Source organism: Hippoglossus stenolepis, chromosome 7, assembly GCF_022539355.2.
Source record: "Hippoglossus stenolepis isolate QCI-W04-F060 chromosome 7, HSTE1.2, whole genome shotgun sequence".
NCBI classification, from domain to species: domain Eukaryota; kingdom Metazoa; phylum Chordata; class Actinopteri; order Pleuronectiformes; family Pleuronectidae; genus Hippoglossus; species Hippoglossus stenolepis.
In genome coordinates, this window is record NC_061489.1 from 18734036 (window position 1) to 18751609 (window position 17574).

Here is a 17574-nt window from a genome sequence, read left to right on the forward strand (position 1 = left end):
TGTGTGTGTGGCTGTCTCGTGCACACATGTTGCTTCATGTGTGAATGTAAATGGACGAAAGAGAAAGTGAGAAACAGGAGAGAGCACGAGGGTAAGAGAAATCCTAACAGAGTTCTAAAGGTTTTTTTACATGATCTCTAATTCCTCCTCGAAAAAGATGGCGAAGCAGCGCCGATGATGAAAGGAATCATCAATTCTACTCCTGCATCGATATCATGGGGGGTGGGGGGGTACAGAGAGAGAGGGGAAGGGACTGAGGCTGTCCCAGTGTTTGACATGTCTACAGCCAAAAATTAACATACATACATACCCATCATTTGCTGAGGCGCGCGCGCACACACACACACACACACACACACACACACACACACACACACACCTGTCTGGGAGAGAATTTCAGCCAGCATTGACATTCAATATTTCAATGTCAGCTTGACTTTCTATTCGTGTTCACAGTGAGCCATGATCAATTCAAATGAGAAATGTGATTTCTCCCTTTATATTCTGTATCACAGAGAGAAAGAAAGAAAGACAGAAAGAAAGAAGGAAATAAACTCGTGTCAGTTCTGCGTACTGCCTGAGTACAGATAAAATAGTGGCCACTTCCATTATAAGGACTGTCTCCTCTTATTAGGACAGTGCTCAGATCAAGCTGGAAAATAAGAGGAGCGTGCTCGCACTGTTCTATTTTCCCCTCGTGTCTGACTGTGCTGCTGCTCATTCATTTTCAGCCGGTTTCATGTGTTTATAGCCACTGGACCAGTGTCATACTGGTCAACCAATTACACATGGAGTAATCTAACGCAAACACAATGGAAATAAAACAATAAAATGTTCACTTAATGAGCATCCCAGCGCTGTTATATTGAGTTGTGAAGCTGTACACAGATGAAAAACTATACTAACTATAAAAAAAGGAACTATATATATGTTAATGTTAACGCTCCCTCATGGCATGCAACATCCTTGAGTTCTTGTACCATGTGTGGCAACATGCAGCACAATAAGGACGCCAGATGCAGATTTTAAAGTTTAATTAATGTGTCTGTAACTACTTCTATGAAACATTCACAAATGGTGTAGACACAGTCAATGGATGCATGATAACACAATAAAGCTAAGCTGTGGTCGTTTGTAACCATCATTCTGCCATAAATCTTCAATGGAGAACCAAATGTGACTTAATCCACTACTGACATCAGTCTGTTCTGGTTGTAGTTTTACTATTAAGTGTTAAAATTTTTTTTGTTTGAGTCTTTTGATGTAATTTAAACTGTTCAACCAGACTTATCTTTTATTGATTTATACATGTTTGTAATTAGCTCATACATACTTAAACACACTGTTCATAAAATATATATCTCATATTAGATTCTACTTTAAGCTGTTCTTAATGTGTTCATTAAGACATACCATAAAAAGAATACACGCATACATTTTATCAAGCATTAATTATTTGTTTCTAATCTCGACCAATAACAGATGCCTCATATGAGTTGTTAGTAAGTGATTTCACTTTTACTACCCTCTTAACGTTTTTACATCTACATTACAGGGATTAAAATGCTTCTGTTATCCTTTTAATAATTAACTATCAGGAGCTTATAAAAGATACATATGGAGTGTTACCATGTTAGGACACTGTCTGAAAGTGTAGCGCAGACGCAGTCATATGTTATTTTCTTAACTTAAGACTAATTGTTTGATACAAATTAAAGAGAAAGATTCCTGAGTTGCAAAAAAGAGAAGTTTGCTGTGACTGAAGCTGCAGAGAAAGATACAGTGAACACTTTATTATCTTTAACCGTGGGAGTTTCTCTGCCATTTTTCTCTCAGCAGGTCAAAGAAGGCAGGCAAACTTTCTCCGTCTCATCACTTTTCAACCGTGAACACTTTTCCATTTCTCTTCTTCTGGTTTTATTTGGTTGAAGGCATGTTGGCTGCTACACTCGTAGCGTATTATGCAGATTACGATTTTTCTGAGGGACTCAAGAGCAGTTTGAAGCTAATTTTACTGTAATTGGCAAAAAAGGGAGAAAATGTGAGGGAACATAACAGCAAAAGATATTTAAGGACGGAGAAGAAGAAAGGGCTCGGAGAGAGGGAGCCAGAGATAGATAAGAGGGGAAAATAAATGTGTGGGTGGGACACAATAGGAGAGCAGGATCAAAGATAAGAATAAAAAGGCAAACAGAAAAACAGGAGGAAGAGAAAAAAGGGAGAGATAAGACGGGGAAAGAGGACAATTGTGATCGCTCGCTTTTTGGAGTGTATTCCCTCAATTTTGGCAGGATGTAAAGCAGTTGTGTATTGGGGCCTCAGGGAGGTAATACACAATGACACACACACACAAACACACACACACACACACACACACACACACACACACACACACACACACACACACACACACACACACAGACACACTCTGCGGCTCTGTGGGCAGAGCTGCCAGGAGTGTGGGACTGTGGGACTCCAGTGCTGTGCCCTGTTTATAACCTGTCAGACAGACTCTAATCTACACCGACAGCTCCCATGTGACCAATGGGCTCATTGCCCTAGCAAGTGACAGTCCACAAGGCCCGCTGACCCCCACACACACACACACACACACACACACACACACACACACACACACACACACACACACACACACACACACACACACACACACACACACACACACACACACACACACACACACACACACAACACAGCAACCACAAACTGCTCTGCTTCTGTGTGCCAGCGTGTTCACGTGGAGAACACGAGTGAGGGAAACTGCTGGGCAATATAGTCTCTGCTCTGGATGGAGTACAGAGCACCACGCAGCCAAATCAATACTTCAATCAATTTGTGGTGAAGACTAAAGGGTGAGGGAGCAGGGAGGGTGGGGGTGGACACAGGGGTGAGGGGAATATCAAGAAGGGGGAGGTTGATTTTGGAAAGAGCAAAGTGAGGAGGGAAAGCTTTTGTTGTGGTTACCTGACACAGTGTAAAAGCGCAGTGAGCCACGTACCTGCTGGCGAAATGTTCAATTCTGCTGTGTGTGTCTGCATGGGGCAGCTTGGGAGAGGAGCACGGCCTGCGAACGACAAAAAACCAACATCAATACTGCACCAAGGCATTTTAACACCCTGCAAGTGTGACTGTGTGGTCACAGGAAGCCCACAACTCACACATGCTGCTATAATCGGAAGAAGAGAAAACTTTCTTGTTTATGATGCAAAACAAAGATTTGATTTATTTCAAAGTGAAGGAAAATAAAGGATGCATATTTAAAAGTGTTATTCCATTTGATGCCAATGTAGACTTCTAATCTACACTTCAGAGGAAAATATCGTGCTTTCTACTTGCTACATTTGCCTCGTCTGAGTGAAGTTACTATAGTTACTTTTCAGATTAGGAATTTGCACAAAAACATATGAATGCTCTTAAATCATGATGTAATTTTCTAATCAAACTCCTGGTTCCCGACCCTCTGACCCTTTACAAGGCCTCGGTGGAGGACTGCAGTCTGTTTGCTGTTCTAGTCCTTCTTCCATTAATGCCTGAGGACTTCTGTTTAGAAAGAACTTTCCATTTTGATACTTCTTACATTTTGATAATGCAGAGGTTTTTCTTAAATATTGCTTTATTGCCACATCTACTTGAATAAAGGGTCTGACTACTCTGGACCAGCTCTGGACTTTCATGTCTGTTCTGTATCAATAGATGGAAGGATGAACTCTTAAGCTGCTTTCAGACAGGCACTGAACTCCGGAGAACCTTTTTCCGCCTGGTGTAAGGTCCAAAGGAGTCAATCCCTTATTGGATTCACCACGATCGAGTGAGGGGGTTGATGACACTTCACGCAACAGAGGCAAAAATAAAAATAATATATTAAACCCCAAAAATAAATCAAATGTCTGCGAGTGGAATAGCGATGACACACGTAGAAGATGTCAAGAGAGTTTGTGGCGATAAGAGCCAACGTCTGTTGTGAACAAGACTGAACAGAGAACCCCCTCTGCATTGTGAATGTGTGAAACAAAAAATCCAGACCCAAATCTACAGAGATCCCCCGCAGGACATGTCTGAAAATGGCTTTGGACTCGTATAATGTTTGTTCGAGGTTATAAAAGTTGACCTTCGTGACACAATCGGACCCATAATCATCATAAATTTCCATAGCTACGAGCTACGCTTCTTGATGATCTGATGCATTTTTGCCTTGTTGCGCATGCTTCTCCCTTTGGGTGAGACTCGCTCATGTGAACACAGTGTCTGACCCGAACTGACATCACATGAACTGCGCCATGTTGAATCTGAACACAGACGGAACCCCTTAACCTTCGTCAGCGAGGCGGAGTGCCCGAAATCGTCAGAGCACGACGATGAACCGACAACAGCAGAGGTTTGCATGTGTGTTAGTGAGAGAAGGTGAGAGATGTGTGACACAGTAAAGCAGTGATGGAGAGATGACTGTGTTTGAAAGTCTGTGTGTGACTCACGTCTCCGAGCTCTCAGCTTCCAGCACGGATTGCACCGGCAGGTAACCTCTCTGCGGGTGTTTGGTGAAGTACTGCTTTGACCTGAACTTATTCTTCAGAGTCTTGGCAAAGTCCCTCATCTTCTCTCCCGAGGTTGTCTGGAGAGTGATGAATGAGTGGGGCGGGTGTGGGGGGTAGAAGGGGTGAAATGCGGTGGCGGCGAAGGCAATGGGAGTGGACGGGTGGGAGACAAATTACAAATTACACAGCTTGAGAACTCTCTGAAATGTTGTTTTCCCCCAAATGACCCCATGAGAAATTTGTCCACTGTCTCTAGGCTGGTTTGTCTTACTTTCTCCATCTGTTCTCTTTTTCAATTTCTGCTTCTCTCTCCTGTGAATCCTTTAATTTCTATGTTGTTTCCAGTCTTCCCACTTTTCTCTCTCTCTCTCTATCACAGCAGAAATCTATGGGCGCCGTTTGCCTCGCCATCGTGAAAAACTGTATCTGGCTCGTATAAAAAATTGTCCAGTGAAAAAGAAAATCATTGTACAGCTGGCCCTTTGCCATATTTTACAGCTCAGAATTGATTAGAGATTAAATCTGGCACCGTCTCAGTACATTCCAGCACTCAAGCTACTGTGCCTGAGCTACTGCTTTGGAATTAACTCGACTTCAGAGACTGTGTCTGCGACCGCCTAAGACTCAGGTTTTCTAGGGGTTTAGTGTGCAATGTGTGCACCAGGTGAGCCCAGAGTTACCGCTAAGTGGGATTCAATGTATGCCTACTGTAGATGTGGATGAGGCAAAGACGATGGACATCTTACACTGGACTGGTGACTAATCCATGCCTGGTAGCAGGAATAAGGAAATAGCAGTATTTCTTTAAGCAGCAGGGTTTTTTTTGTATCCAGCTAAAACATAAAGTTTGTCTTACTGGCGTGTAGTACTCCATGATGGGGTAGTGCAGCTTCTTTCCCTTGGTAGTGCGGCCGGTTAGAAAACATGTCTGGCAGATGTCCACATTGAACTGCTTCAGACTGCGATACCTGTCAAGATCAATATAACAGAGAGACTGAAGTGATGTTTGCAAGAGAACAGGCAGAGGTACGTGTCTGTATCTGTGTGTGTGTGTGTGTGTTTGCAGAGTAAAGGGTTGGTGCATGCATGTGTACTGAAATTATAGGTATGCCTGTCGACATGCAGGCTGTTTTCACACATCCCTCAGCTCCAGAAAGAGATTTAGTCCACATAAGCCACATGTTTTCTTAGTCAACACGCCTTAATCAGAAAACACCAGCTGCTCTTTTAAAAGGATTTCTTTGCTTCTCTTTTTTTCATTTTCCCAGCATTGATGTTCATATGCTTTTACTCAACAGGCTGTAATTAAAAAAAATATTCATAATTATTCATTTTGCTACCTAACAATGTTGACCTTTTGACTCCCATTCGTTATTTTCTTGCATTCGTTGTGTATGTGTGTACATTAATCTTTCATTGTAATTAAGTTAACTAATTCAGTCTATTTGCGCTGGCATGAGCGGGAGCAGGGTAACAACTCAGGGATGTAGTGATAACCACAGCCAAAGTTTATGCTGAATCCTGCCTGTCTACAGAGGACATTAAACATTTTATGGATGTTTTAATGAGCCACCAACACTGGAAAGATCTCTGCTAGTGCTGCCAATGATCAGTCACTGTGACAGACGGACAAAGTATTTGTGTGAGCGAAATTTTGACCAAGTGAAAGAAGCAATGGGACAAAGACCACTGAACACTTGTTTAGTAGTATATGTAGTGTATATATATGTGGTATATACAACACATGCATACTATACATTGCTCCTCAGATGCTTTTCATGATTCTTTGTAATATTCCTCATTGAACATCTGCATGAATGTCAGTTTGCCTACACTGGCATACCGACCTGAAGCCCTTGATGGGACACTGTTTGCATACATAGCATTTGGCTTGGTGCTTGGTCGACTCTGCAGCAGTCACACGGTGGAGGACAGGAAGCCAAACCATCGACTGGGGTTCAAGGCTCATCCACTCCAAGAAATGAGACACCTCAATGGCAGGTTTCCCTGGGGCCTGGAAAGGGACATTGGGAGTGAGGAAAGAAGAGTAAACTGTGAACAAATATAGACCAACAGCAGGCCAGATACATAAGAGTAATAAGAGAAGAAGGTGTGCTTCCTCTTCAAAGGTGGTCCTGCAGTGAGCTGGTGTAGCAGAAAGGTATCAAAGGGAATAGAGGAGATGAGAGAAGAGAAGAGAAAAAACTGAGCAGAAGAGGTGAGTACACCGTGGGGTCTTTTTTGCTTTCATGAAACTATACTACACTGTAATGCACTTTATTATTCTTAATACCTGCTTAATATATAATACACTTAATTATATAGCTAATTCACAGCAGATATGAACCCTGTGTCTGTGTGTTTACTGTACGTGTGATTGTGTGTTTACAAGCAGTTTTAGAGATTTCCAGAAAGTGGGATAAAAAGGAAGTCAATGAATAAAAGAATGAGTCGCCAAGTGCTGACAATCCGTGATGTGCTAAATTCTCATTAAGTCTGCATCAGAGATGCATTAAGAGGTTGATTTCCCTGAGGCTTCCTCCAGCGCTCAAGCTGAGTAGCATAATAAATGTGTGTGTGTGTGTGTGTGTGTGTGTGTGTGTGTGCATGTGTGTGTGCGTGTGTGTGTGTGTGTGTGTGTGTGTGTGTGTGTGTGTGTGTGTGTGTGTGTGTGTGTGTGTGTGTGTGTGTGTGTGTATGTGTGTGCATGTGTGTGCATGTGTGTAAGGTGTACAGAGATGTAGAATGTCCCGGGGACGGAGGAGCTCCTCTCTGGTAGCAGAGTAGCCAGTTTCACTCCATGTGGGAGGTCAAAACGCAGCCCCTTGCATACCGAGCACCTGGGATTGGCTCTGACTAAGCTGAGCGTGCCGCTGCATCACAAAGCAGCACACTGAGCAGATGGCACACTTTAAACATCATGGGGAAAGTAGAGTAATAAACATTCAGTTATCCATCAAAACTCTGTGCTTTGTGAACTATATATCCCCTGAACAGCACGTTTGTAAATCAACAGTCTATGTACACAACTTTAGAAAGTATTTGCAGAATTTTGAGTTATTCTGCCAGTTGAATTTGCCCCAATAACCTCTGTGCATATCAATCACCTTGGGCAATATTACATTGCTCTGTACAACTACTTCTTTGCATAATCTGTTTCAGGTCAATTTCATGTTCTCCTCTCCCAGCAGAGTCTAACAGTCAATATCAGTGTGAAGTGACACCATGTGCCGCACGCACATCCCCAAAAAACTGATGTCACTCACTTCCAAGTGATAAATGGGCAAATGGGTCAACCCCCGCTCAATTCCCATTACATGGATATTTCATCTACAACTAAACGCCCAGACATGGAGCAAACTTAGAGAGGAATTGGTTTTAATCGGCCGTGGCTGATACAGTAAGCATGGACCAGAATAGAGTGTATATAATTAGGATCTGCCTTGAAAATGAGGGAATTAAACAGGCTTTGCAGAGGCCAGCTTCCAAAGAAACTTAACTGCAGCCTGCTCCTAACAAATCAGTAATTATCTGGTGTTGAATGTCATGAGGTTAAAGTTCAGGCAACCTGCGGCGACACTTTTAGAACAAGAAAAGACGAAGTAATTAAGACATGTCTCCTCATTAGCTGTTGCACTTCACTAATGTACTCTGTGACTTTGCTTCATATCAATATTCCAATATTCTTATTATACACTCAACTTTCCCAATAAAACTTTTTTGAATTCCACCTACAGTCTATGTATGGTCAGGAGCATCATGCATTATCTACCACTGACTGTATTTTATGTCCATTAAAAGCAATGAGATGCAATATTAATGAGATGTAATGTTTGTGAGGCAACGCTCCTTAGGAAGAATATTTATAACTTCTCCATTTCCTGAGATGGTGCATTTAACTGCTTCCTCTGTAGAAAGAGTCCGACTTTGCTGATGTCAGTAAAACACAACAGGATTCAAATAGCTGCTTCCTGGTGCGACTACATCATTTTTTCATACTTGACGGAAACCATCCACAGACAAATGTTTGATTAAGACATTCATTTTTTAAGGTTTGGCCTTTAAAATTCTCTTTCTGGTACAGATAACGTCTGTTCTGAATATCTGGAGCTCAGTCATTATTTTCCTACACATTAATAAATAGATTAGCAGGTTTGAGATACAGAGGGATTCATGTGGTCTGCAACATTTGGACCGCAATATACATTATTAGGCTGTAACAGCATTAATAAAAGATCAGGTGTTTGATTGAAGAACAGAAAAAAACACTATTGTGTCTTCAACACTGCTCGCTGGCTTCAAGTGTGAAAAATCGGATCCAACAAGGACACTGGGCCACGAATAACCATGCGAACTTCCCAGTAGCAGTTGAGTCAACAAGCAGAACATTGTTTATCAGGTCAAATAAGGTAAGGTGAACTCACAGCATATTCCAGACGGATGGTTTAATCTCATGTGTGTGCATGTGTGCAGCAAAAAACTGTGCATGCACCATTGCCTGTCTGTGAATGTGTTTATGCGTGACATGCATGCATGAGACTCTGCCCTTACCACACGGAAGCAGCTTCGGACACTGGGCTCCACGTTGCTGCCCCCAAAAGCAGCAACTTCGCCCAACTGGCGCGGGATCTGGATGGCTTCATGCAGCAGCAGGCTGAGGTGACGCTGGTCTGTCAGACCTCCAGGACCCGACACCTGACGGAACAAGTCTGCACAAACATATAGTGTGCATCAATTATGCAGGAACATATCTGATCATACGAGTGTAACAGAATAGATTGTGCACTTCATTTGTATGCATGAAAAACGGTTATTTGAATTTGTATTATCATAATATCTGCATTTTTCCTACATGTTTACATCTGTTGATTTACAGTTTTGTATATTGAACTGTATGAGCTGGGCTTTTATGACTTAGGCTTTTTTTTATGAGTTTCATTTCAAACATTCAAGCAAAGCAGCAACAATTAAGAAAATGTGGCACAGCAAAATAATGGTTTTACCCTAAGATAAGAACTATATGCTGAGCCTATCAATACAGTAGTAGTGATCGGGTTTTTTTGCTTGGAGATAAAAAGCTGTGTATGTGGAGTCCTATCAGCTTCTGAATGGGGCCTTTAACAAGGCGGCTGGGACTCCGCCTGTCACTGAGGAGATGAATGCTGACAAGCGTGTGAGGGTGCTGCACAATGGCAGTGTACGCATCCCATGTACCCCCCCCCACTGTGCACTTATTCAGCCCGACAGGGACAACACTTTAACACCCGAATGTTTAACAGCCTCCTCTACATAGTCCTCAGAGCTGTTTGCTAGCATGTTTGACATTTTAAACATTCACATTGAGCTGTTTGATAGAGATGAGGTTTCCACATGTTTTATGGAGACACAGTATACAGCCCTATTACATCTGAAACGTGCAGCTGGCAATGTTGGAAACTCTGCAGTGAGATCATGTTCCTGGATTTGGCTGCACAGACACACGCTTTCTGAGCAACCATTACTATTATTTTGTATGTGAAGGCTTTTCAGTAACCAGCTGGTTTTGAACTACCTATTTACTAAAACACTAATTATGTTCTCACATGTTATCACTTACGCAACGCGGTGCATTGAGCTAAATGCAAAAGTAAATATGCAAACATGACAAAATAAAAATACTAACGTGCTCATGTTAACCATAGATTATATATAAAAATGACGACACATCTCCAGTTCCTCGTACTATACAGAAATCAAGTTTAAATGTTGTACCTCCGGAGCCAGAATCTGCGCAGAACCACCTTTCATAAAAATGTATTTAATGTTAACTTTGACGTTTTAGTCCACTAACATGGAGGAGGCAGGATTTATGACATTACAGCAGCCACAGCGAGTGAGATGCTTGGGCATCACTTTTGGGATGGTTTCATGTCGACCATCTATACATACAGTCTATAATATTCATGAGGTATTATGTTTACCATAGTCACCATAGCATGTTAGCATCCTAATTTGCTAGCACTAAAGTATGAGGTTGATGGAAATGTCATTCATTTTGCAGGTGTTTGGTCGGATATGAGAAATTTCTGTCTGGACCAAATCTGACTGGCAGGCTCTCTAATACATTACAAACATGATATGATCGAGTTTGTCCAGCTTTCAAAGATTAAGTAGGTTTAAAGTTGCAAATCCAGTAAGCTCCGTTTTCATAGCATGATTTCAGTCGGTTTAGTTTGCTTAATGATTCACCAGTCTCTTAGAGCTATCACAACTTCATGAACTATTCAAACAAAGTAAACATAAAGTAATCCACTGCGACTGCACAGAATAGATTGCCTCCAAAAACAGGTCCGAACATGTTTTTCAAGTAGCAACCAGACGAAGCAACGGCAGATACTGGACGGTAAATGTTGATGTCTGCAAAATTATAGGCCTACTTGTGCAGAGAGAAATGTTAAATAGTATATTAGTATCAAAGCTACTGTTACCAAGTAAAGCAATTAAACTATTTTTAAAGTAGTAATGATAAATAATGACAAACATATGTTTTGTCAATCACAGGTACAGACTTTTGCTGATGGAACAAACACCCACCATCTGTATCTCAAAGCAGGTTGATGCAAACGCTTTAGGTTTATTTGAGAATATCATTGATGCGACGTCTGGAGCTGACAAAAATAGGCTCATTCAGAGAGAACGACAGACTTTTGAAGCCACCACCTGGACACAGGGAAAGAGGCCTGACTCACTGAGGGACCATTCAATTGAAGACAAATCTGTTATCGTTCAGTGTTTAAGAGATCACACAGAAGGTTTGCCATGGATGAATTTGGCAGTGTTTTCTCAGATCCGGTTTCAGCTAAGATGTTCCAGGTCCAACTATCTGCAGCTCAAATGTTCACTCTCATTTCACCTTTACAGGATGACTCTATAGCCTCAAAATCATGTTTATTCCCTCATACAGATGAGCCGCCCCCCATTCTGATCTATTCCAATTCCAAATTGTTATTCTGGGTCTTTGCTAAGAGTCTTATAAAAGATTTCCCCTTTAATTGAACTGGACACTTTATTTTCTTTAAAACAAACAGCTGCTGCATTTGTCTTATTCTGTTTCTCTTGCTTCATTGCTCTGATTGGTTGCAGGTCTGTTCTGTTGATAACACCTCTCTGAGAATTAAAAAAACCAACGGGGAGATTCCAGACCCATTCGCAAATGCGTATTGGTCCGTCAATGCCAGGCCAGACTCGTAAACTGGAATTACAGTGGAACAGTAAAACCCTATCTCAGTCTGGAGCATTGCACTAATAAAATATCGCAGCATAATTTATAATAGACAAAGGAGAAAGGGAGAGGGCTTCGCTATTTGCTAGTTGACCTGTGGAGAAAAAGGAGCGTTCGAGTCAAAAGAAAGAGGGTGTTCATAAATGGTGTTTTTGGCAAGCAATCCTTTTAAAAAGGTCCCTGGTGTCTTTTGTAGAAGTAAAGAAAGCTTTCTCTATTGTGGCAGCAGAGTCATTTCCTCCATTAGACTAAGTGGATGTCTTTATGTAAGACTGGCAATCACTGCCATTTTGTTTTGGCTCATTGTTTGCAGCCGAGGCGACGCATTAGCCACATGAGCCTGCATCAGACGCACATTTGTACTTCTCCTGGACGTCTGCGTTGCATAAGCTCACTAATCCCATCTTGAAGCTGAGCACTCGCATTTTGCCGTTTCGAGCACTAGAAGGAAGAAAGACAGAACAGAGGGAGAAAAAAAGGTTAGAATTGTTTAAGAGTGAATTACACTAAAATGGGGGCATTGTGGTATATTCATACATTGGCTGAGCCCTTCTGGGAGGGACAAAGTGTGGAGGCATTACGTGGGTCAAGGCAGGACAGAAAGGGTCAGTGCAACACTGTGAAATTGTATTAGAGCACATCCACAGTAACCAAAGGCACCACAGGGATGGAGTGTGGTGTCAATGGGTTTATGCCCAGAAGAGCAATAATAAGCTCACATACCCGACTATGTCCCAGTGTTTCTTACAGACAGATATACATGCATTCTGAACAACACACACACTGCAATACACTGTCATGACTTACACACACTTTTCCAGCATTTAGGAGTTTACCCAGTGGGATAAAATGTCTGATTACTGGCCAATGACAAGGCCAGTGACATGGATGCTGTCATGCCCTGACCTCAGCCAAAAAGAGTAGTTTTTTTCAGCTTTAAATAAAAAAGGGTGATGTGGGGGAGCAACTGTGGAAGGACTGGATTTGAGAAGCAAACACAACGATTTCACAGCCCCGGTGCCAAAACAGCCTGGACAAATTTAGTGCCTAGCTGAGCGGCATTGGCAGAAACTGCTGGCTTATTGAATTAACATCGAAATCATTAAGTGAGAAAATCAAGAGCATCACATTCATCAGAGAGCATCGGATCAATTAAGCATAAAATCAAATTAAAGGGCGAGTTAAATTGTCAGAGCTTGGTTTTGCTCCGAGTGAGTTCTACAGTAAAGTAGATTCACTGTTTTTTAACTCGTTCAAAACACAATTAAATGAAACATAACTCGGGCACGTGGAGAAACATGAGAAGTCTTGAGGAGGCCGTTACTGTGGCTCCTCTATTATATTTCAGGGCTGGAGTGGGTCCGGAGGAGCTGGAGAGCACATGGGGACGACTGGCTGTCAGCACCTTTCCCACACACTCTCTACTTTGTGCCGCATGCCATCTTCAATATGCACCCCTGTGCTGCTCCCCAGGGGACATGTCACTCCTGTATACCCCGCTAGTGTGACATGCCTCGGCAGGACACACACACACACACGTTTATACACACACGCATGACGATGCGATGCCCATTCACTGGCATAGACACGAACAAATCCACACGTGGAAATTACCAAACGAGCATACGGACACCTCATTCAGACCCACTGCTGCTATTTATTGGAAAACAAAAAGCAATTACTGAAATTTATGCAGAGGGTAGAGTCTCTGATTGTCTCTCATTAGCACCATGTAGTTAAGAGCCACCGACCAAATTTACAGCACTCGTGGGGTAATTCCTTTATTTCCTTTTCTGTGCCTGTGCTTTCTTTTTGGAAACGACAAAACGGTCAATAAGAAACAAAGGTGGAGAGAATGTTGGTGTGAAAAAGGATTTTATTCTGTTGTGTCTCAGAAGGGACGATTGGCCCTCAGCCTAGAGACATTGCTATCGGGCCTTTAGCCATGCTGTGGTTCTTTATAGATTTCTGTACAACAAGCCATTGAAACGGTTACATCAATCTGCAGACAGACCTCTGTTCTAGGACTATTTGTTCCAAATAGCTTTTAATCGTTTTAGTAGCATGAGATCACAACTATTGAGTCATTGTTCACGATACATATTATATGCATGTGATACGTATTTAACTGATGCTCGGATTTTTAAATACCAAGAGTCGTGCTGAACCTGACTCTGCAGCATTTCTAAACCTCATTCACTACCGCCATGTAATAAATCACATTCATAGATGCCGCTGCGTGACACACCCATTTCTGTCATTTAATGGGGCTCTTGGCAGATTTATTGCTCTTTTAGTATCAGATTAAAAATAGGAATCAAGTGGAGGGAAGGTTACAGTCCAGATTCATGATGTCAGTCATATCCTCAGCGATAAAAACGGACTAACGCTGATGCACTGCAGGTGAATTCCATTAAAGTCAATACAATCCATGCAAAATCTGAACTTCCCTTCTAATCACAGATGAAGGTGCTGCTCAGTGTGAGCTACGAGCTAAAGGTAAGGGCATGTTATATACTGTAATCAGCACAATTGGATCTTTATATTGTATATGTATGCCTTGCATTCGTATGAAATCTTCAGTGAAGTTGTGTTATTATGAAACTTAATGAGCGTTATATAAGGAGGAGTGTGTTACTTTAAATACACATATTTACAGGTTTACAATTTCATTTTGGGGTTCTACTCGTTTATATGCTATGATGTTCCAAAGACACATTATTTGTCTCGTACCTTTCATTGCTTTATTGCCTCTTTTCATCCTCTGTATAAAAAAATTTCAGATTTATGTCTTGGCCCGCCTCTCTCTGCTCTGATTGGTCAGCAATCCCACTGTTTAGTGATTGGTTTGTCACATGACTTTATGAGTATTGACAGTTTTTTAAAACCTATCAATATTAATGCAGTGTATTGAGATATCGTCTTTTCTTCCACACATTCCTCTTCAATATTCTCCCCTGTCAAAAGCTGGTGTCATTATAATAAATTACCGATATAAGCACAATTGCAAATAACTATTCGGTTGATTTAAACATGTTATGATATTAGTGGCTAATGTGGCCTCAAGCTGCAAGCAGAGAGGAGCTGCCACAGATGTCTGGTAAATTAACTGAATTCTTCACACGTCCACTTTTTTCCATTTCCAAACTGTAACCATCAGCCCCAACTGATGCTGACAATTTATCAGCCTTAGCACAGCTCCCACTGGAGCCAAAAAAGACTTAATACAACTTTCCTTTCCACATTTGATAAGCTGTTGTTTTAAAAAAGTAAGTAGATTTTCTTAAATACTCTCACACCGGTGAACCCACCTGTCGTAGACGTTGAGCAGCCAGTTAAGACACATGTCGACGCACAGGGGAATGTTGACCAGGATGGACCTCTCCTCCTCCAGCCTCTCGTACAGAGCCGTCAGCCCATGAATCACCTCCACCACATCCATCACATGCTCCCCTTGCTGTAAGTCCTGGTCCCGGAATACCTCCACAAGGCCGCTCAGCGCCACTAAATCCACTGAAGACACACGTAGATGGATATTAATGAGAGACGGATACCTGGAAACAACAGACTCATCTCTATTCAGCTGTGCACCTGGAGAATTTGTAATTTAATGAGAAGAAGCGACCCAGGCAAGTATGTAAATTGTGATGCTTTTATTGTGACTATGTGTGTGTACTTCCTGATGCGATGCACCTTGTGTGTGATGTGCATGTGTAAGATTTTCAATATTTGAAACTGAGTCTTTTTTTGGCACGGCCCCAACTCAAGTAATTTGATTCTCAGTACATTTACATTTACAAGTGTTCAAACTTATTAACACGTGTTCATACATACATGACTTCACATTCATTCATTTCCAAAACACGCAGACACACACACAGTGCGATCATCATCCTCACCTCAGCAAACGAGAGCACAAGTGACACCGGCTCTTATTCACTCTTTTTGTCCACTTAAGCCCGACCAGTTATTTCAAGAGCAGTGACATAAATTTGATTTCCCTCTTCTAAACTAATTTGATGGCCCATGCGTTAAAGTGGAGCTAAGAGGGTGTCCGGTGATGCCAGGTATAATTGGATAGCAGGATGATGAGGTAGAACAGCGAGAGGAGATAACAGGGAGTATTCTAAGGGACGGGGAGTGAATCACCTAAAAATGTATTTCTGATGGACTTTTTTATGCAGCGCTGCTCAATCACTCTCAAAGTGTGCAAAGAGAAAAGAGTGAGAAGTCTGCAGTTGTCACGGCAGCGTGGCAATTAAATTCTGTTATGATATCAACTAGCAGACCAGAGGAGGGTGAGATAAGAAAGCAGGGGGGAAAAGAACTAAAGGAAGCTTTTGAAAGAGTTTTTTTTCTTACAGTGGTCGAAATATGCAGAATTTTTAACCACAGACACTTACATGGAAGGAGAGAGGGGAGGGGAGGGGAGGGAGGAAGGTGGCAAGAGAAGGAGAAGAAGAGGGGCTGAACATGATTAAGTGGTTGTGGCAAATCTGGGGTCAACGGGAGTTAGAGCAGTGCAGACAATGGAAGATGGATGAGAGTAAAGGGATGAGAGCATGAAGAGAGGGACGGGGCGGAGGTAGTGAAAAACAGAAAGAGCTAAAAATGCAATGCCTTTAAAAACACAAACTCATCATTAGGGGAAGCACTGGAAGAATAAGCAAGATTTATAATAATAGGCATAAAGTGTGTGGGGCCATGTAGGATCTAACAAGTGCGGTGACCCTGATGGGGGCACACATTACCACTCTAACCATGCGGCAAAAACTAATTGCCTCCTCTTTTGTATCTGAAATGGACCAATTAATAGCTCTAATTATCTCACATGCCAACGATCCAGGAGCTGATGAAAATGAGGAAGGAACCTGGTGCCCGACTGGTTCTAACGACTCTTGAGTATATCAATACTTCAGATTTCTGTATTATAAATCCAACGGTAATGGAGGACGCAGAGAATATTTCATAGAGAAGCGACGATTCCTTTCGACAACTGAATAGAGGAATGTGCCGCGGCTGATCGTTATATCTCATTCGCGAAAAGAGCTTGTCATGGTGGATTACTGATGGGGCAGGATAATGGTATATATCACTTAACCAGCCACTCCAGGGGCTGCAGACAGAAAGTACCGGTGATGAAAAAGCGTACGTACGTCTCAGAGCCTTCTGAACCCGTCGCAGCTTCATGGCTGTTCTGTATGCTGAGAACTTGATGTTGTTCAGATCCGCTAATGGAGGGAGAGAGACAGAGAGAGCGATAGAGAGGGATTAGAGTAAATTAAAATATGAGGGAAAACACCCCCCCCCCCCCGCGCCAATCCGCCCTGCCATCACAGAATGAGGTGTCCCTATCTGTCCCCCTGTTTATCACACCACTGCAGAGGTCATTAGCAGAGTAATGTGTTACTAATACAATCTGTGTATGTGTCTGGTCCCATGCATTCTTTGTGTGTGTGTGGGGGCATGTGACAGCGCGTCTATCTCCCCTGCAAGCTCTGCGTGTCAGATCAGATTAACAGTAAAACACATGATGTCGTTCAATCACAATTAATTAAAGGCTAAACGAAAAGCAATCACAGTGCTGGCAAATTGGGCCTCATAGGTTAATGGCAGTAGTGATGTAGTCCCTGAGGTGCTTGAAATACTTAATGAGCTGTATGACAGGGCCTTCAAAGCACAACCCCAGCGGAGTCGAGCCGTCAGTGCGGCGCGGTGGGGGTCCTGGTCGCACGAGCACGAATCGGAGGGTGCTTTAAT

At 42.3% G+C, this 17574-nt stretch overlaps 1 protein-coding gene across 1 annotated transcript in view; it reads right to left on the reverse strand.

Moving 5' to 3' along the window:
* The window catches only part of drp2 (dystrophin related protein 2), a 76712-nt gene that overhangs the window by 13570 nt on the left and 45568 nt on the right, over positions 1 to 17574 (reverse strand). Inside the window, exons 11-18 of the mRNA XM_035161393.2 lie at positions 16971 to 17045; positions 15126 to 15327; positions 12170 to 12255; positions 9105 to 9262; positions 6401 to 6567; positions 5410 to 5521; positions 4494 to 4630; positions 3020 to 3085 (exon numbers count right to left, since the gene is read on the reverse strand). Of these exons, the coding sequence (XP_035017284.2) occupies positions 3020 to 3085; positions 4494 to 4630; positions 5410 to 5521; positions 6401 to 6567; positions 9105 to 9262; positions 12170 to 12255; positions 15126 to 15327; positions 16971 to 17045 (1003 nt within the window). The remainder of the gene's footprint in view (positions 1 to 3019; positions 3086 to 4493; positions 4631 to 5409; positions 5522 to 6400; positions 6568 to 9104; positions 9263 to 12169; positions 12256 to 15125; positions 15328 to 16970; positions 17046 to 17574) is intronic.